Raw genomic sequence first — 21,240 nt, 5'->3', positions numbered from 1 at the left:
GAGAGACAGAGAGAGACAGAGAGAGACAGAGAGAGAGACAGAGACACAGAGAGACAGAGACAGAGACAAAGAGAGTGAGAGAGACAGAGACAGAGAGAAAGACAGAGATAGACAGAGATTATTTCAGTTTTTCCTGTTCCTCCATACTTTTCAAGAGCACATTTGAAGAGCAGACTCCCTATTATGTAAGTCCCTAATAGGAAGCATATAGTTCGCAGTGATGAGCATCACACCTGGGAAACTTGATAAGACACAGATTGCTGGGTACCATGCTCAGAAGTCCTGATTCAGATTGGGTGGGTCAGAGGTTTACATGTTAAACAGCTTCTAGACAGTACTGATGATACTGTCCTGACACTACATATTAGGAATTGCTGCTGGGAGACCTTGGGCTTTGGAGTTTGATAGAGCAGGGTACAAGTCTCAGCAACATTCAGAGAGCAATTTACCTACTTGAGCTCAGCTTCTGTTTCCTGCTCCACAAATTAGTAATTGTAATAGTTTCCTGTTCATAAGATTGTTGTAAAGATTAAATTTCTTATTACCTAGGATGCCCTAATATATATCAGAGTGTAATAGATGAAATCTGGTGTTCCAATTAGTAGCCTTACATTAACTACTGGTCATTAGAGCATGTTTGTGAATACACCTAAAAGAGGGAACCTGTTTCCCTTGCTAAGTTCTTTAGTAGACATTCCTTACCATCTCCTTCTCCCAGAATGCCAAGTCCCCTGATGTACTCTTTAGGTGACTAGATCTGATGTCTGTCTTGTTTTCTTTGGTCTAGTACCTCTCTATGATTTCCTTGTAATCCAGGCTGAATGCTACCTTCTATGTAAACTAATTGAGCCAAATGTATCATGGGAAAATATAACTAAAAGCTAGTATTTTAAATATCCAGTATCTCAGTTATTGCTTCAAATGTTTGTATAATATTGTGAACATATTAGAAATGGAAGTGGCCGAGAGGGAGATAGTATTCCACATGTGTAGATATGCACTGTGGCAAGTGGAAGGGGCATTTTGATGAGTTCAGTAGCTTAGACTCTGCATAGGGGGCTGGTTATTTCACTCAACTTAGACACTATTGTGTTTATTGCGGTCTGAAACAGAATCTAAGTTTTTAACCCTCAACTTGCAGGACTCTTGGCTTTAAAAGTCTATGCGTTTTCCTCTCCCTAGCACCTCTCCTCCTATGTTGCTGTTCATGGCCAACTTGCATCATGCATGAAATCACAGAGCAAATCCCAGCAAGCCAAGAAAAGCAAAGAAACATTGCCACCCCCTCACCTCAGGCATTTGACATGATTCTTTTACCCTGCCTACTTCCCCTGCTGGATGAAGGAGTCTTTCACCATATGGCTGTAACACTACTGACTATTTTGTCATTTCAAGGTGCTGGAAACTAACCGAGCTTAGCCTTTCAGAAGGCAGGTGTATTGCTTTACAGACCTTTCTGCAAAACACATAAAAGTGATGAGTGAAGGGAAGGAAGGACTAAGGGCTGGCTAGTTATCTACCCTGACATGCAGGAGTGTTTACAGCTTCTTTGTACCATTGCCTCACAGAAATGAGGCTCATGGAGGCAAACATGAGCAGCATGCGGGAACTTCCTCTTTCTTTCATCTAGTCATATGCTTTGGAAGAGCTCTGGCATTGCTGATAGATTGATTTGAAGTAGCCCAGAGCAACACTAAAATAACACAGGTGTTTTGCAAGGGCTTTTTGTTTCAGCCCCTGCAATTTCTGCACAGCATAGGAAATGTGTTGGTTAACGAGCTTCCTTTGTCTCTGGTGTACATCACAGTTCTGACTTACTCTCTACTTATCTAATTTGTTCTCTAGAATTAAATAATATCTCTTGCAGTCACTTCTATTTCTTCATGCTGATGCCAAGACAGATTTTCTGAGTTTGTTTCTTATCTTCATGTAAAGTCTAGGTGATTTTATTCAACACCTTCAAATCATATTTTTGATATGTCCTCATCAAACAATCATCACTTTCTTAACTATTGAAAAAAATCAAGTCAGGCATTATGTGAAATTATCAGATATGACTGAAATATTGAAAACAAAATGAGCCAAAATTATCCTAAGCCTCTTCTCTGTCTCTGTCTCTGTCTCTGTCTCTCTCATACACACACACACACACACACACACACACACGGTGGGTACTCACACTCATAATCTGTTGCTTTTATAAGGTTTTCAAAATGTCCCTAAAGATTTAAAGGCAATATTGAGGCTTTGATTATTGAAGATTCTAGTTAAGTTACACATTTTCCTGCAATTGGGGAATCTTGGGCTTGTCAGGTGACTAGTTTATAAAACAGAGGCAGGTAGTAAGTTTGCATGTACAGAAGGACACAGCCTAAATGGAAGGGAGAGATGATCCAGAGAAGAAAGCACTCCTGTGTGAGATGCTATATTGTGTTCCAAGGGGCAGAGGATGCTGGGAAACAGTTCTGGGAGAAGGATGTCTGCTGATAACATATGCTGAGGAAGTGTTTGCCCTTTTCACGTGTTTTCTCAATTCCTGGTGTAATGATGATAATTAATCTAAGAACTACTAAATGTAACACCAGCTCTCATTCATCAAGTCCTTAGCCTTATATACTCAAGGATGCTTCAGCCATTAACATACTCCGTCTTTATAATTAGATAAAATACATCATTAAGAAGAATACTAGCTAAACCGTGTCATTAATTTTGCACTAAAATGACTGACACATTACACAAAGTCTGTATTTAACCAGTAGAATCTTTATGTGCCCATAGTGAGGTTATAATGCTGTAAGTGATTTCTCAGGGCAATCAGCTCATCCTGTCATTTGAGATGTGCAGGCTGATCCTTTGCTGAACCAAACTACACTTAGTAAACCTTCCTTCCTACCACAGACTGCATCCCAGGTTGTCCATTTGAAACCTCCTCTGTATGAAACAGAAGTCATTACACATTTCAAAATTAAAATAACTCAGAGAATCTAAATTTAAAAACCAATTGTATCTCTTCTCCAACCAGGTAGAATATAGGTGTTTATGCGTTCATTTATTTAAAAACATATTTCTATCACCAAGAAGATTTGTACTATGTGGGGGAATAGGACTCACGGTCCTAAATAATAAGTGGGAAAAAATAAGCTGTTCCCATATTAGAGGAAATATAGTGAGAAAAATTCAAATTATCTTTGCACATTGGCCTTTTAATCTGCATTGTCTTAAGACCAGGTAGCCACGACAGTTATACAGGAGATGTCTTTAGTGGGAAATGAATGTGGTGTTAATTTTCACTGTGTCAACACTGTAAAGTAAGGCTTTTGAAATCCAGTTTGCTGATGAATTAAAAAGTTGGTTTAAGATAATATGAACATCAATATTTCCCTTTATATTTTGAAGGATGTTTTATGACAGAAATGGGGAACTATTGTTTGTGGCTGATTAAAGCAGCCATTTATTATCATTCTGCTTTTCCATCTACTTTCCAGGAATATGGCAAACCTGACTCTCCGTGGAAGAGTCAGTGAAATGCAGACTTTGAAGCTGCCTGGCATGGGACATGCTTTCATCCTGAACTATTCATGGGTCTCTGAAGCCAATGGATATGTGCTCTGCTCTTCCCAGAGAAGGGCTTCATGTCCATCATATTTATTTTTCAATTGTTTAATGCTGGGTACGAATTGTCTACCTAAGAGAAAGAGAGAAAATATTAAATTAAGGTGAAAGACTTGCACTCAATCAAGACCCATTTTTTCAGAATAGTTTCATGAAAGTGTAAATAGATATATTTAAGTGCGTATTTTAGGAATTTCCCTAATAGGTCCATAAAATGGGCAATGAAGATTTCCTTTGCTTAAAAAAAGAATCTTTAAAAGGAGTTGAAAAGTCAAGTGGAAGAAATTATTAGTTGGTTAGTTAATTTACAGAGTGCAAATTACAACAAGGAATCACAGCACAATTTCCACTAAGTGACATACCACTAATTTTTTAATCACAAAATTGTAAAAGTACAAGAAATTATGTTATCTTGGCTATAGATTTTTCTGTTTTCTATTTTAACTAATAATTTTAGATTACAAGAATAATATACATTTATTACAAGAATGTAAACATTATTAATATTTTGCATGTTTTCTTCCAGCTTCTTAAAAATAATAGGGTCCCTTATACTCTCTCTCTCTCCCCGCCCTCTCTCCATCCATCCATCTCTCTCTCTCTGTCTCTCTATCTATCCATCTATCTTTTATCTATCATCTATCTATTATCTACCTATGATTCTTACATAGACTTAGCTGACAAGTTTAATAATAGAGTATGAATATCCATTTTTGTAGGAGAGAGATGCCTTCATTTTTTTGTACCATTATTTGGAATGTTCTCTTAGTACTTGTGTTGATATACTATACTTTTAATGATTTAAGTTATGATAATTTCTCATTAATTAGAAACTCTAAATACGGACAGAATTGCTCATTTGTGACTTCATGTATGTGGGATTCCTAAGACAAAAGGTATATGTGCTTGAATTTTGTACATATTATCAAATTTCTCTCTATATTTGTCAACAATGTGGAAGAGTGCCTGTTTCACCCAGTGAAGTAGATTATCAAACTCTTGGCATTATACTTGAGTGAAAAATTGAATCAATTAAGAAAAATTCATCTTCTTTCTTATAAGTATATTGGAACTATTCATATATGGATGGGACAATTTTTGTTTTATTTTCTCTGGAACATGTTTTGAATTATTGATCAATTTAAAAAATAGAGACATTGAATTTTTACTTAATAGATTTCTAGTAGTCCTTTATGTAAGGAAGGACCCTTTGTGATATTAAGATTAATTTTTGTTCTAGCTTTCAATCTGTATAATTTTTTGTGTGCTTTTACACAATGTAGAGAATTTTGTTCTGTCACTTCAAGATCATATATCAACTTGCCCTGGTTTTCTTTTGAGAAAATGATTTATATTTAGTGGCTGCAGATATAGAGAAATGGAGTTTGTATCTGCAGAAACCCACTTAAATGTTGAGTGGTCAAGGCAGCTGTCTGTAATTCCACATGTGGAAGGTGGAGAAAGAGAATCCCCAGATTCAACTATTCAGAGAGGCGAGACATATCTTCAAGCTCTCAGCTTGATTGAGAGACCCTTCCTCAATGAATAAAGTGGATTGGAGAATATCAATCTTGAACATCCACTCTCATGTGCATCCACATACATGCACCACATACATGCCAAAGTATGCATATACACACATGCATACTGCATATACACACATGCATACCACACACACACACAGAAGACATAAAAAGGAAATTATATTTAATCTGATGAAATTTGTCCTGAATTATAGGATATGAATTTAAAAATACTTTTTCAGATAACTCTCAAGTTGTTCCAACACAATTCTTCTACAAACCATCTCCCCAGTGATTTCAGATATGATTTAATCATGTACAGAATTTTCTCTTTTAGCTAAGTCTGTTTATGAACTTTTTATTATATCCCATTGGTATCTTTGCATTGGGCATCTATGCTAGTTTTATATATAGAAATCTGCACATTCCTTTTGTACCTTGCCATTTTTCTCGATTCCAAGATATTTAATATTTAATTTTCTTATGTTTCCAAGTATATAGTGGTATCTTTTGTGTATTAGGAGGGTTTTCCCTGTTTCCAATTTTTCTTCTCTAAGCCCTCACTTTTTCGTTAGTTAACTGGTTCTGACCATATGTGAGCATCTCATCTATCTGCAAATCTTACCTATTGTCTATCTAGATCTATGTTTCCCATTTCTCTATTACCTATCTATATTTCCCTCATTCATCAATCATCTATCTGTCTGTCTGTCTATAATCTATCTATCTATCTATCATCTATCTATCTATCTATCTATCTATCTATCTATCTATCTATCTATCTTTTCATCTACCTATCTTCTAGCTAATCTATTTATCATTACCTATCTATCATCTATCAAAAATGTTAAGTAAAAAGTGGTATCACCTAACAAGTGATTTTATTAGGATTGCCATTAGTGTTTGCCTATCAAACATGATTCTGTTCCTTTTGGATGAGGTTGAGGTTGTATAGCATGAAAAACTATCCATTTACTTTATCAAGATGTTTGGTCCTTTTTTCTTGTGGTGGTTGTGGTGTGACTGTGGCTGTGTGGTGGTAGTGGTGTGATTGTGGCTGTGTGTTGCTGTGACTGTGGTTGTGTGGTGGTAGTGGTGTGACTGTGGAGGGTGGAGACAGGGTCTTGCAGTCTTAAGATCATATGTTTCCCAGCTTAGTGTCTCAAGAGTTAGGACTACAGGCACATGCTACTTAATGGGGTTGTCACTAGCTTTGCTGACTTTTATATAATGTCTTCAACTGTATATAGAAATGACAGCACAATCTTTCTTCTCAAATCCAGAAATAAGAGAAATTATAATGACAGAATTCTTGTGTTAGCTCTTCTCCAATCTGCCATCAACCCTGCTTGGTCAGAATACATAGAATTTTAACAGTTTGTTTACTAACCAAGTACAAAACCCCTACCCCAAATATCTGAAGACAAATAGTTTCCCATGAATCTGAATGCAAATTAAGGTTAAAATATGGTTAAAACTTGACCTGGTATCATGTGAGATTCATTATCTTTACTCAGTACTTTTAATATGATTATTATATGTTTTACAGAAATGTCATGTTATTCATTGAAGAATGTTCCTTCATACCACTGGTGATATATAGCTTATAAACTATACCCACCAGTAAAATCTATGAACTAAAGATATTAAATATGAACTTAATTGCATTTTTATTTAAAAATTTCACTTAAAATCATAAACATAGTTGCTTTTATTTTTAGTTTGAAATCATTGTCTTTCTTTAATCAGCATTATGCTCTATTACAAAATGGGGACATCTCTTTCTTGCATCTTCTCTGAAAGTTTAATGGCATTTAAATTGTCTTTTTCTTAACTGTAGGATGAAAATTTTAGAATATGAAAGTGCAGTAGGTATTAAAACATTAACTCAATAAGGAGGCTTATGGAAATGAAAGCCAAGTCCCCTGCGTTCACATCCAGTGCTTTATGTCCCATTCTAGTCAATGAATCTTAGTTTAAAAGCTGATGTGTATTTTTCTAGAATTCTTCCTATGTAATGCATAGAAATAATAAAAGTATGCACTTATACTCAAATCTGATTAATAATGAGTTAAAATTGAGCATTGTTTATATTTTGAACATCATATTTCTGACTTTCCACAGAATTCTGTTATTTTTGTGATCAGCATGTATCTACTGCACTAAAGATTCTTTTCTCCCTTTACCTTCTAATTCCTAAACCCTACAAGTAACAATTGAATGATTATATTCATTCTCCCCCTCCCCCTCCCTCTTCCTCTGCTTCTCTGCCTCCAACCCCTCCCCCCCTCTCTTCCTCTGCTTCTCTGCCTCCATCCCCTCCCCCTTTCTCTTCCTCTGCTTCTCTGCCTCCATCCCCTCCCCCTCTCTCTTCCTCTGCTTCTCTGCCTCCATCCCCTCCCCAACTTCTCTCTCTGTGGCTGTTTTTGCATCCACATGTGCATGTGGATGTATGTAAATCAGAACTCTAGATTGTGTGTCCTGCTCAATCACTCTTTATCAAGCTTTTTGAAAGCAAGCCATCCACTGAAGCTGGAATTTACCAATACAGTTAGACTCAGTGTGGCCAGTGATCTCTAGGAATCTGATTGTTTCCACCTCTTTAATGCTACAGATCCAATCACAGGTCTTCAGGCTTGTACAAAAAGCATTTACTAACTAAGCCATCTCCCTAGCTCTCATCATAAACATTCTACTATATAACTAATATTAGGTGTTTTTCTATTCCCATACAATTTAATGTATATTTATTATATGCTTCTCATTTCAAATATATTAAATAAATCACACAAAAATACAATAGATATAGCATGCATTGCTGTATTCTATTATTTTACATGGCACAGAAAATGTCAGTATTGTGTTTTTAAAGGCTGTGATATATTTCACCACTCCATTGAAAACAATAAGGTTTCATGCCACCTTCTCACTCTTAAAATACAGGGAAAATTCCATGAATGATATGGGACAAAATACACATTGTATAATGGTCAACGTTAAGTGACATGAAAATTTGCATAGAAAATACTTTCTTAAAAGTTGTCCAACATTTTCTCAACTTTTTTTTCATCAATTTTTGTCAATAAGAAGTGTTGCCAATATTAGAAAATACTATCACTACAAAATTGGTTTCTCCTTCCTATAATTTCTGATTCCCTTTGGTTAAGTATATTACCCTATTTGTTAGACAAGATTTTCTTGCTCATTTCTTACCTCAGGGAATTGGTTTTTCTTTCTTTCTTTTTCATTTCAAGAAACACTGTGGGCATATTAGGGCTGTTAGCAATTGTTCATGGTAAATCTTTAGAAAGTGTTAGAAACTACAAAGAGTATTCTCTTTTTTGTTTATATATAACCTGCCACTCTGATGCACTTTTCCTTTCTCTTTGCCCTTCTGGCTAGCCTACTACCAGCCTGGCTTTGATGACCATTAAACTGGGAGAGAGTAAGGAGTGTGGAGTTAGCCACATGAGTAAGGCTTGTGTATAGAGGATTAGGGGAGGGTCCTGGTTCTTCTAGACTTCATGAGGTAACTTGTCCATCAGAGGATTAATGACTGACTATATTTCAATGTAAACAAAGTCTATGAAAATGAATTTAATGGTTTTGGTGCCTTAGTTATCAAATATTTAATAACTGCTTACATACTTTATCTTCAAAGCCATATGTCCGGCATCTATAAACCGTGGTTTCTAATGACTTACAACAAAAGCATTAAGATGAATGGAATACTCAAAAGTTGCATGAATGATTAAGAATATGAAATTGCAATGAATGTTAATTCACACTCCAAAAATAATATACATTCTTGGTTACCAACTATATACATTATTATTGGTTTCCAAATATTGTAATATTTAATATTATACAAATGCTAATTTATTTTTGTATATTTTTAGAACAAATAAGAAACAACCCTTGTAAAGAGTGCTTGTTAATTAGCAATGGAAATTGTGGCTAAAAGATAAGTCAAAATAACATAATATTATGAAAAATGGCAGAGTTTGAAAATGTCATGTTTTCAAGAGGGCATTTGGGTCACCAGATCTTGCAGATGTGCAGAGAAAAGAGAAACAATTGTTTAAGAGTATTACTAAAGAAAGGTGGATTTTTGTGCCTACATCCCAAGTAAAAAGTTTATAGTTATCTTTCCTCTAATATGAATATTATACAAATCCTGCTTGGCCATTCATATCTTTCTCTAATGCTTTCTTACTCTGATTACACCCACAATTTTTCTTAGTGTTTAACTAAATTGAGTAAGAATGAAGTCTTTTTATGGATTGCTTGGATTTATTCAGAACATATTTCTTGCGGTAATCATCAAGATGAAGAAATTTAAAATTCTCCTTAATTCTTAACATAGTTAGAGAAAAGTTCTAGAAGTTTCTTGCTACTAAATTGATATTTACAAATTATATTGAGGAAAAAGAAAGAGTATCATTATTTATCTAGGGAACACATCAAATTTCATTTTATAAAATTAAGAATATTCATTCTGTTATAATTGTTAAAGTTCTCATCAGTGACTGTTGTTTCTCAATTACCAATATATTGTTGTTTTCTTGCTTTGTTGGCTAATGAATAATCTCAAAGCAAGAACTTTTATGTTGCCTGATAACTAAATTTTAAGGTTAATTTGATAGTTTCTACCAATTTAAACACTTAGTTTCTATCCATCTTGCTTTGGGCAAGTTCTAACTCAGGAAGCCAGAAAAATCAATCTTGTTACACATAAGGGGGAGGATTTGACCACCATGACATTCAGCATGTAAGAAAACCAAAAGAGTATTTGCTTGTCGAAGTCATTAACATTTATAAAGAAAATGTACACAATGTTAAAAGGATGATGTATACATTGGAATATATTGCCTCTAGCTGAAATTTATAGGGCATATTTTTAACTTGTGCCTTTACTTTGATCTGAGAAGAGAGTAGACATACTCCTATATAATAGTTTTCACTATAATGGACAAATTTATCATCTAAATAATGAGATCAGCTTACAATGTGCTGGAATTTTCAAAACACTCCTACTTACACTCTGTCATGATATTTATTTTCCCTTAAGCTCTTCTACATATGTGTCATCTGCTTCCATTTTCTTAAATATGCTTAGAAAATTAGCAACTCAAGTGTAGGCTCAATCTGCTTCATTAATAAAATACAGGTCTCAGGGGCTCTCAATAGTCCTTTTGATCAATGACCTTCAGCAGTGATAAAACCATGTTTTGAGAACCATTGTCAAATTAATAACATTTAATAATAAAAACAACATCTCTTTATATTATGTTACAGCAAGAGTTAGTCTTCACCAGGTGGTGGGGGTGCATGCCTTTAATCTCAGCACTTGGGAGGCAGAGCCAGGTGGATCTCTGTAAGTTTGAGGCTAGCCTGGGCTACCAAGTGAGTTCCAGGAAAGGCTCAAAGCTACACAGAGAAACTCTGTCTCGAAAAAACAAAAAACAAACAAACAAAAAGGGTTAGTCTTCCTACTTATTTAAATCCAGATTGATTTCCCTTATTATTTTATAAAGTAATAATGTGTTTGGAAGTAGCAAGATGAAGCAGATGTGGTCTTTGTCAGAAAACTTAATTAATCTACTGTGCACTTAGTATAAACTCAGTTATACCAATAGGTGACTCAAAGCTCATTCATTACACATGTGCAAAGAGTTGTATTTGAAGACAAATTTCTAATATATGTTAAATGCAAGCTAATCTTGAGTAATGACATATTAAATAAGTCTTGTTTGAAGTGGCCATCTTAACATTTGACTAGACATGAAGTCTAGATGTGGTGTAGGCTTGTGTTAGGTATCTGGGATGATTTTTTAGATGCATGCTTTAATACTGTATGCTAACTACATGGACTAGATTCTCTAATTCTGAGAGAATGCTGAGTGTGTACAGACAAGTTTTTAATTGTAAGCACTTACTCTAAAAGTGGGGCAAAGTTAACAAGGGCTACCCAGGGAAGAAAATATTCTCAAGGACCTCTTTAGATGGTTACTTCCAAACCAAAAAAAACAAAAAAAACCAAAAAAAACCCAAAACAACAGCAACAAAAGATCTCCAGTTAAAGACTTGTCAATCCTGTTTTTAAAGATTGATTGGGTAGCTGAGCTTTCCTTCTTTTTATCCTTGGAGAAAATGAAAAATAACAAGTCCTCTTCTACTTTAGACTAACCATTCATATACTTCATGACAGTTACTTCTCCCCTGGGCTCTTTCTTCTGGACAGATTATGCTAACTCCTTCAGTCTACCCTCCCAGGTCCTATTTTTTCAACCATTAAATCATCTTACTGTTCTTTCTTGTATCTTTTCCAGTTTCTTTAAGCTTTTTCAGAAATATGAAGTTTTAAATCGTGTATCTTTGCATATATAAGGCACATGAGAACTTCGGGTGTGTATTTATTTCTAGCTCTTGAGACAGAGATGGTCACCATAAGTAGTTGGATAAGGAGAAAAAGAGAAGACAGAAGGACAATTTAATGACTTAGCATAATGGATGTATATGATAAGAAATAAGAAAGTCTATGCCCAGAAAGACATCAGAAGGGGTCATTGTTAGTGGTTTTGGAAGATAACAAATCACAAAATTTATTTGTAAAACAATGAGTCATTTTTGTTTTGTCTTTTAATAACTTGATGCTATTTTAAAACTATCCATCTGTCAAGGAAAAGATTTCTAGGAGAGATAATGTAAATTTAAACTCTATCTATCTATCTATCTATCTATCTATCTATCTATCTATCTATCTATCTATCAAGAGCACATCAATTTAGCAGTAGCACGATGACAAGGGCTGCAACCACTTTTTCCCTCAAGCACATGTGAATGCCAATGGGGCATTTGTGTATAGCTAGTGCCATATTTCCTCCCCATTGGCAAAACATGACCATTTGGAGGAATGTGTTCGTATGGTCTTTGCTAGTAATTGTCCTGGAAGATCATTGCTTTGCAATGTTTTCTATAGGGCACTATGGTGATTTCAGATGACTTAGATACTGTATTCTTTTCAACTATTCCATTTTGTAATGTGGAAAATGAACCCATAATCTTATATACAAGACACTTCCCTCATCTATAGCAATTCTGTGAGGACAGGGCTCTTCTATATTGAAAATCTTGGTTAGCCCCCTACCCCCACAAACCACACACACACACACACACACACACACACACACACACACACACACATCAGTTTCAGTCTTTCTTGCTTGAATTTAAGTACAATTTTAATTGAAGTTATATTCTTCGGACAACTTTAAACTTGAGGTCTTATTCATATCCAAACCAAAATACCTGAGATTTGCTCCAATCTCTGTCTTAGGATGCACTATACACCATGAAATCTGGAAAACTGCTTCATGGGCTCCAAAATAGCAAGAAATGCAATCACTATAAAATATGGAACTGAGTTCTCTCCAATGGTTGCTTTATAAATCAACAATAAATAATAGAAGTCACAACAAAGCCAGCTTGCAAGAGCTCTAATGCCCCAGATGAGAAGTTACTCAGTTCACCCATCCCTAGTACATTTTCACCTTAAGGCTTCAGAAAAGTGTACATGCCAGCACTGCCCATATTGAAAAGCCAGAGGCAGATCTTAGAGGGCTCTTGCACTGAATGGCATGCAGGTGTGAAATACTAGATGTCTTGTTCTAACCCCTAACCCCTTCTTGAAAGCTGATGCAGGGCATTCTTACCATTTTTGCAGACAGGACAACATTGTTCTGGTTCATAGATTGGGTTGACACACTCAGGAACCGCGCAGTCCGCTACAACACAGTGAACTTCATTGCTGGGCTCACAGCGACACCATTCACATGGAGAGGGCTAGGAACAAATCTCAGATTAGCCCCTTTTCTCCTATAACTCAATGCTTGCACATTCATATGCTGTCAGAAGACAAGACATTAGTGTTTATGTTGACTTTAGTTCCAGTTACCACAGGTATGATCATTCTGCCCCCAAAGGAAGACAAACTATATAGTCAAGTCAAGATATGGCACATCTCAGGTTGCCATGAATAATGAGTTGTTTTATATCCCTGCCCTACTTTTCAGAGAAGCGCTTGGACAGCAAACGTGCCAGTTGGTCATTTGGTTTTTGGATGCATTGAATACTTCACCTTCCTCTGGGAAAGAAGATGGTATTAGAACATACGAAGTCAGTTGGCCATTGGTCATTTTTGCTTCCTAAGAAAGGTGGGTGGCTAGGAAGTGAGAAAATGTTAAATACATATCCTGGCCCTTCCTGTGAATGCTTATTCAAGGCAACTTAAGCTTAAATGGCACCTTTTCAGTGTGAATGTTACAGAAAATTATATTTGGGATCCAAACATTCAGATTTAGTCTCCTGAATTAATTTCTGCATACCTTACCCTTGCCTGCCTGCTTTGAGACATGAACTAAAATCAATTGACCTAAAAAAAACACCATTTAAGCAAGAGTCAGAGACTCTAAAATGAAAATGAGAAAATAATTAAGATAATACAAAGCTGAAAACAACTTTCATCTTTACAGTACTTACCAACCAAGAATTCATGGATTTTCAGTTTCTTTTTTAGAAAATACAATTGACCCTTTTATCCTATATAGATTTGCACTCTGGACTTCAAGAATCTTAGACTTAGACTCCTAGGATGAAATGTTGGCATTCTTGGAAGCCACACATTGTCCACACTTTTCCAACCGAGTTATTTGCTCTTAGGAACTTCTGCCTCAAGTATGATGCCACAGTTCTGCACCTACAAACTCAATAAATGTAACCCTCCTTTCCTACTCTGTGGTTACTGTCCAAACTTCTGATCCATTCCTGGTTCTTTCAGAAGTAATTATCCAAGTAATTTGTGTAATCAATGTCCCCTGCCTCAAGTAGTTTGAGTGAAACAGAAATCAGTGCATTGATTATTTTACAAATTCATTTAATCTCCATTTTGTGATTGAAGAATGATAGCCCACTCTAAGTGTCTTAGTTTTTGGATAAGAGAATTAGTTAATAGAAGCTGTGGTAAAATATTGTCAAGTTTAAGTGGGATAGATTGGTTTATTGAAGATAACACATAAATTCTCTACTAGTAAAGTTTAAGCATTGTAGAATAATCCATTACATTATCCCATGCTTTATCATGAAATTGAATTTTATTATTACTAAGACATTGTATATTATCAATTTTCTATTTCTGCCCTAACCCAACAAGGAAAATTTATTTTGTTCTCATCTCATGGATGACTGAATATGTTGACAGAGGTTTAATAGTTTTCTAGGTCCTATGGAAAAGTAAAGGGCAGAGATTTAAAAGTAGGAGTGTGACCAAATTCCATCCTGCTGTTTGCCAACAAGAAGCACCATTCATCATACCCTCATCTGAGTAGCTGATATCCTAAGATCTTCATACTTGTCCACATAGAGCATGCCCAGAGGAATAACCACTAACACTGGGAAAATCAGTTTAATGGTGGGTATGTACTTCTTGTTGACAAATCTACTAATTCTTGCAGTTAGTGTATGAAAGTTATTGTGGAAATTTATCAGTGAAAATATGAGTTGTAATACTGGAGGAGGGACATTTATCTCGTTATATAGCTTGTATCTGTGGCATCCTCAAGTCTTGAAGCCTAAAATTATGCTTGATGGTGTCTTAGAGAAGTTAACAGACAAAGACTGAACCAATAAATGGTGGATATGTGTGCTGAATCCCAAGAAGTACTCTCAGGGAGAGCTGCAACTACAAGGATTGGTGATAAAAGTGTACTGGAGATTTCGAAAGGGTCTTGAGGAGTGAAATAAATTAAGAAGACAAATTCTCAGTACCTCTTAGTCATCCTTGAACCTGGCTTATTTCTGTTCTATGGTCATCCTTTCAGGCCACAAATCTCTCATATTCATGCTATTCCTTCTTTTGATTTTGTTAATTTGTTCTTTTAAGTTATCTTTCTTTGAGGCCTTGCCCTGTCACTCCCCACCATATCCATCCTCCAGACTCAGTGTGGCTGACATGTGCACCCAAGCCCAGCATGGCTTGTCTGCCCTCTAACCTGCCTTCACTTACCCAGTTTTCAGACTGTGATCCAGAGCAGTCTGGGTAGTCCCGCCTGCACCCTCCCCAACCTTTCTTTCTTCAAACATTACACCTCTGGCTCTCAATACTCAGTCAGATTCAACCCACTGACCTCCTAGCTTGAGACCCCTTCTTGACCTTACCAGCCTTGCCAAGTCTTACGGGTTCTGATGACATTGCCATTCTCTTTCTCAAACTGACAATTCCATGGCCTCTGCCTTCCTTTGCATTTGTGAACAGATACTTTTCAGACAGTGATGAGTTAGTAGAAGCAAGCACTCAGCTACTTTGGTGTTAAGTTCAGACTTTAAAAAATCCCTCCCACCTAACAGTATAAAACAGCAAGGCTTGGTACTTCTGACAAAGCTTCCCATCATAAGCACTAAGCTGGTTACAAATTTCCTTTTGTTGGATCCTTCAATGTGAACACTACAGATTAAACCTAAAAATGCTCCCATAAAATCAAAGATTAAGGAATAAAGCTGTCTTTGGAGGAAAAGAGAATGCTGAAATAAGTAGATGGGAATATTCTTACTAGTTTTTTTATCTTTTTAAAAATAAGAACTTATGGAGCTGTGTGGTTTTGTCAGCTGCATATTTGGGAAGGCAGAGGATGAAGTGACACCATTCTAAAGTCCCTGAAAATGCATCATTTCTAAGCAATATTTGAAAAATATAATATTTGATACATTTACATTTTCATAAACTATATTTGCAATTATGATTACAGATAATATTTATTTGTTAATGTGTATATTGGTGGTATGAGTACTGTATGTGTCTTATAAATCTAGTGCATCTCTAACTTAGTGGTTTGGAATGGCTAATGTGGAACTGTAAGCAGGGATTATGAAGTTCACCTGTAATTCCCACTGTCACCAAACACATTGCATTGCTGTCCCAGTTCACCCTAGATTACAAATGTCTCTTGTTCTTGAACTCATATAGGAGAGTATGTATATATTAGATGATGAATATGATTGGATAAAACAACCAGTGTCTTAAGTATTGGCTTAGGTAACTAGAAGGTAAATTTTAAGCCTTGGTAGCAGAATGGGAAACATGAGAAGATACATTTGGTTAAAAATGGTTAGCTTCCAAAGACCTTACTGTAGCTGAAATTGAACTGAAAAGTCACCATGATCTGAAAATGTTTGGAGAAGACGAGGGACAGATTGGAATCCTGGAAACACTGTCATGAATACTCTGGGCATTTTAAATTGGGAAAGTAGCCTGGGAACCAGAAACTTAAGTTACTGGAATAACAACATAGTTTTAGAAAATGCTCAAATATTTTCTTTATGAGAATGTGAGAGTCAATGTAGTCATCATTGAGGGTCAAGGTAAGATTAGAAGAATATGATTTTGCACACCAGTTGGTTAGAATTGCCTATGTGTTTATAGAAATGTACAATTGTTTTGTATTCTGAATGCCTGAGATAATAAAAGCTAACCATTTTTAACCAAATGTATCTTCTCATGTTTCCCATTCTGCTACCAAGGCTTAAAATTTACCTTCTAGTTACCTAAGCCAATACTTAAGACACTGGTTGTTTTATCCAATCATATTCATCATCTAATATATACATACTCTCCTATATGAGTTCAAGAGCAAGAGACATTTGTAATCTAGGGTGAACTGGGACAGCAATGCAATGTGTTTAGTGACAGTGGGAATTACAGGTGAACTTCATAATCCCTGCTTACAGTTCCACATCTGCAGAAGGCCCAGAGATATATATGACAGTTGAGTCATTGGGAGTTATAGGTGTCTATTGGTGCCATTGTTCCAACTATCCAGGAAGAAATTACCGTTGTCAATAAGGCTTGCCATACAAATTTCAATCTGAAAGTTACAAGAAGCATATAGGAAGCCCCACATTTTCTGTCACCTATGGTGACTGTTCAAAAGCCACCTTTAGTTCATAATTTTTTTTTACTGGTTTTTGAACATTTTTATTTGTTTTTCTCTATTGCTTTTATAGATTCTAAGCTGTTTATAACACATTGTTCAGTTCTGAATTCTCAGCATCTAGAAGATGTCTTCGCATGATGATAACCATTTAACAAAATCTACAACCATTTGTACAGAATCTGTGTTTTCTTATCTGCTGAGCCACACCTCTAGCATCTTTATCTGTGCTCATCATGTGTGGAAAGGATTTTGACTCAATGGGATGTGTGCATTTTATTTAAATTTTATAAAGCACACTTTGAGGGAACATATTCCTGACTATGAGTCATGAAATAACTATTTGGGTTCCAATATTATGTCAACGAACATAAACTCACTCGGTAGAGGTAATTTTAAATTCATAACATTCATTGCGCAGATCACAGGTAAGTCAATCTACAAATAGTCCATTGACTAACTTACCTAGCAGTAGATGATTACAGACTTTTATTGCATTAGAAAATTCTGTGCTAACTAAATTTAAGGGCCGAGTATTTGCAGTAGAATTACTAAAAGATCTGAGAAAAAGCTAGTCCTAGCACTGTCTCTAATGTATGCTAAGATGAATGGTGCTTATTTATTTATCATAGTGATTTTAGTATGTTGTAAAATACAGTTTTAGCAAAAAGTCTGGGTTTGAAACATACCAAAAAAAAAAAAAAAAAAAAGGAGCAAAATATCTCCGGAGTATTCTGAGAAACAGGAACTTGATTCCTAGAAAGGCCTTGGAGAATCTTGTTAAAAGCTGATGAGCAAACACAGGGATGGGTGGGATAGATTCTAGAGGCCAAGTTTTGTTGCAATAACTAAGTCAACGACTTTATTTGTGACCAAGTGATATTAAGCTCCATGCACTTGGGGTTGTTTCATTTCTTTGAACATGAGCAAAAGTTATCAAAGACAATATAGATCAGCTCCCTTTTACAAAGCAACCCATTTGAACAACTATTTAAAAATCTAATCCCAACAAATGGGAAGTGTTGTTCCATGAAGCACTTTTCTTTTGGAGATAATATATGGCATAAATTTTATCACTTTATGGAACAAGTCTCATTACTTCCAGACTAGATGAGAAATTTGGAAGACTATTTCAGATTTGCTGATGCCTGTCAGGAATCTCACTGTGCACTTCATTAAAATACACATTAACTTACAAAGCACAGGAGTATTTAGCATCCACTACCATTCCTGTAGACTGTGATTTCAATGTAGCAGATGCCAACAAATAATCAGCAGACCTGACGGGTTTCAACCAAAACTCACAATCATGTGAAAGATGACCCATAGCATCTGATTAAAATTCTCCTTTGTGTTCCTGATCTAATGAGCTTGTGATGACCCCTCCAGCGAGCTGCCCTATTGACTGCAGTGTTTTAGGAACATTGAATTTGAAACTCATCAAATTACAGAGACTCAGCAGGAACATCTCTAAGAATATTAATACTGCTGAAGCAAATAGAAGAACCTGATACAAATCTGCATGTCTGTATCTACACATCAAAATCTATTTGTGCCTGTATATCTCCATCTCATCTATCTGTGTATTCATCTATGTACATTTATACATTGCTGTATCTACATAGCTATATCAATATATACATACCTATCTACCTATCTATATTTATCTATTGATATCTATATATACAAATGTCTCTCCCTCCCTCTGTATGTCCAACAGCAAATGTGTATACATGCATCATTTGAATGATGAGTTGAGTAGCAATAGTTCTGGCTTTTTCTTGAGGAGTTTGTGATTTGAAAATATATTATGGGATATTATTGTCTATATGCTTATCAACAATCTTTCAATTTGGCTGAAAATAAAAGCACTTTATAAAAATGGTTGTAAAAAGTGTCTTTCTCATGCATTTATAATAAACCAGATAGCTATAAACTATAATTTAGAAATGTGCAAATTCAAAACACTATTTACTTACTACAAATAGTTACCAGCATTATTATATAATGTAAAGTATATAAAGTCACAATACTAGAAAAATGATCCATCTATCCTGCTCTCATTTGAACAACAACCCAGAAGTTAAGATTTAAACAGGTATATTTTACTATTTTAAACAAGTTTTCTCAGAATAATTACTGGTACTGTTATAATGGAGAACTAAATTTTATCTGAGCTTGAGGAAAATATAAAAAGTTCAGAAAACAGATGAAATACCAATCTTAAAGTAATTAATTATGAGCTGGGCATTGGTGGCACACGCCTTTAATCCCAGCACTCGGGAGACAGAGACAGGTGGATCTCTGTGAGTTCGAGGCCAGCCTGGTCTACAGAGTGAGTTCCAGGAAAGGCGCAAAGCTACACAGAGAAACCCTGTCTCGAAAAAAAAAAAGCAATTAATTATGAAGCAAAAAGAAGTTCCTTTGTTTTGAAAAGTTTAGCATTATAGTATAGTAATATTATTTTGACTGTATATTGTTTCTTTGAAAGGGTTTCTTTTGAAAAACAGCAATCATTTTGGCCTGTTTTAAAATATTTTGTAATTTTCGAGAATTTAATACAATGTATTTTGGTCATATTTACAAACCCACTTCCTCTCTAACCCTCCCTGATCCATCCCCAATGACTCCCCCACAATGTGATGTTTTTATTTTTAATAAAAAAAAACTGATCAGCTCCAATTTGTGAGATATTGCATGTTGACTTGATATCGCCTATTCTAATAAATGGATGATGTGTAGAACTGATGCATTTTTAGCTCTCAAGAAATTCCATTGTCCAAACCCAGCTTTTCTAAACTATGAATAGACTGAAAAACAAAATATGGGCAAGGGAAATATAACCAAATGTATACTTCATATGCAGTAGCAGGCATATTTTTTGAATAGGCAAAGTACACTTATCAGCAAAATGTCAGCAAGTTTTTGGTTCTTTAGTTGGTGCTAAAATCTTCAGATGAGAATCTGAAAATATGGAAAAGGTCACAGTAAAGCCTTGTGAAGTGTCACACTGATACCTGTGAAGGACTCTAGAAAGGCAGCTGCTGGCAGCCCCTTCCCAACAAGCTGGTGGGAAGCTATATTTGGTCCATGAACATTCTTTGACCATGTTCATGGGAGCATGTTCATCAGAGCCTGGATATCTCTGTGATGAGGATGCTCCATGGATCACCCATTTATGCACATGAGAAAATATTCACAACTGTATAACTTCTAAATGTTCCTGATGGCACTTGGAAGGACAGACTGTTTGTATCAGCTCATGAGTAGTCATCAGCAAGAGCATAAAAAAAAAAAATCCAACGTAGTTACAGACTATGAGGTCATGAGAATTCTACACTCTCAAAGAATCATATAAGAAACAAAGAGCATCAGTACCATTTTACAGAAATAGTGAAAGGAAGTGATGCCAGAAAAGAGATGATATAATAACATAGGCAGCTGGCATTGCACAGTTGGTAGAGAACCTATGTCCTTCAGAGTCTAAAAGATGGAACAACCATACATGTTGCACTGGGAAAGAAGTAGAGATTACTTCCTAAAAACTCCTTGCCACTGTCTCAGTTTTCTCTAGGCAAAGATTTTCTAAAAGTTGAGCTATTTTCTTCCTTTTCAATTCGGCAATCACATTGTATATGGATGTGCTATGAAAAGAGGTATTTAAAAGTTAATTATATTAAGTGCTTTATAATTGTTAACACTGAAATATATGGTTCCAATTGGAAGGCCAAACAACTTCCTCCTGACTTTTATATTCATTATTTTACACTTAGCTCATAGCGTACCCTGTTCTAAGAAAATATATTGGGATGGCTTATGGGCAATGAAACCGAAGTATATTTTAATGAACAAAATTTGACTGAGGAAGTTCCTGACAAATTTCCATGTGTTAGCCTGTGATTTTGTAAACTTGTATGACCATTGTTTGTCCTGTCTGAAGTGGGGAATGGTTGTATGATAATGTAGGATGAGGACATCTGGAGGAGAAGTTCTACCATCAGCTGCCCTGGTTTTCAACTTTTGACAGATTAACCCTCTTTGGCATGGGTTTTCTCATTCTTAAGAAGAAACCAAGAAATATATAGTATTTTAAAAAGTTTCTATTCTATTACATTTTATTT

The 21,240-nt window shown here is 35.5% G+C and overlaps 1 protein-coding gene across 2 annotated transcripts in view; it reads right to left on the bottom strand.

The window, feature by feature from the left end:
• Vwc2l (von Willebrand factor C domain containing 2 like) overlaps window positions 1-21,240 on the bottom strand; it is a 154,355-nt gene that overhangs the window by 113,030 nt on the left and 20,085 nt on the right. For both annotated transcript variants that reach the window (XM_036173637.1, XM_036173638.1), the window contains one exon: window positions 12,851-12,980. In XM_036173637.1, the coding sequence (XP_036029530.1) occupies window positions 12,851-12,980 (130 nt within the window). The remainder of the gene's footprint in view (window positions 1-12,850; window positions 12,981-21,240) is intronic.

Source organism: Onychomys torridus, chromosome 23, assembly GCF_903995425.1.
Source record: "Onychomys torridus chromosome 23, mOncTor1.1, whole genome shotgun sequence".
NCBI lineage: Eukaryota > Metazoa > Chordata > Mammalia > Rodentia > Cricetidae > Onychomys > Onychomys torridus.
This window is presented reverse-complemented; position numbering and strand designations above follow the sequence as displayed.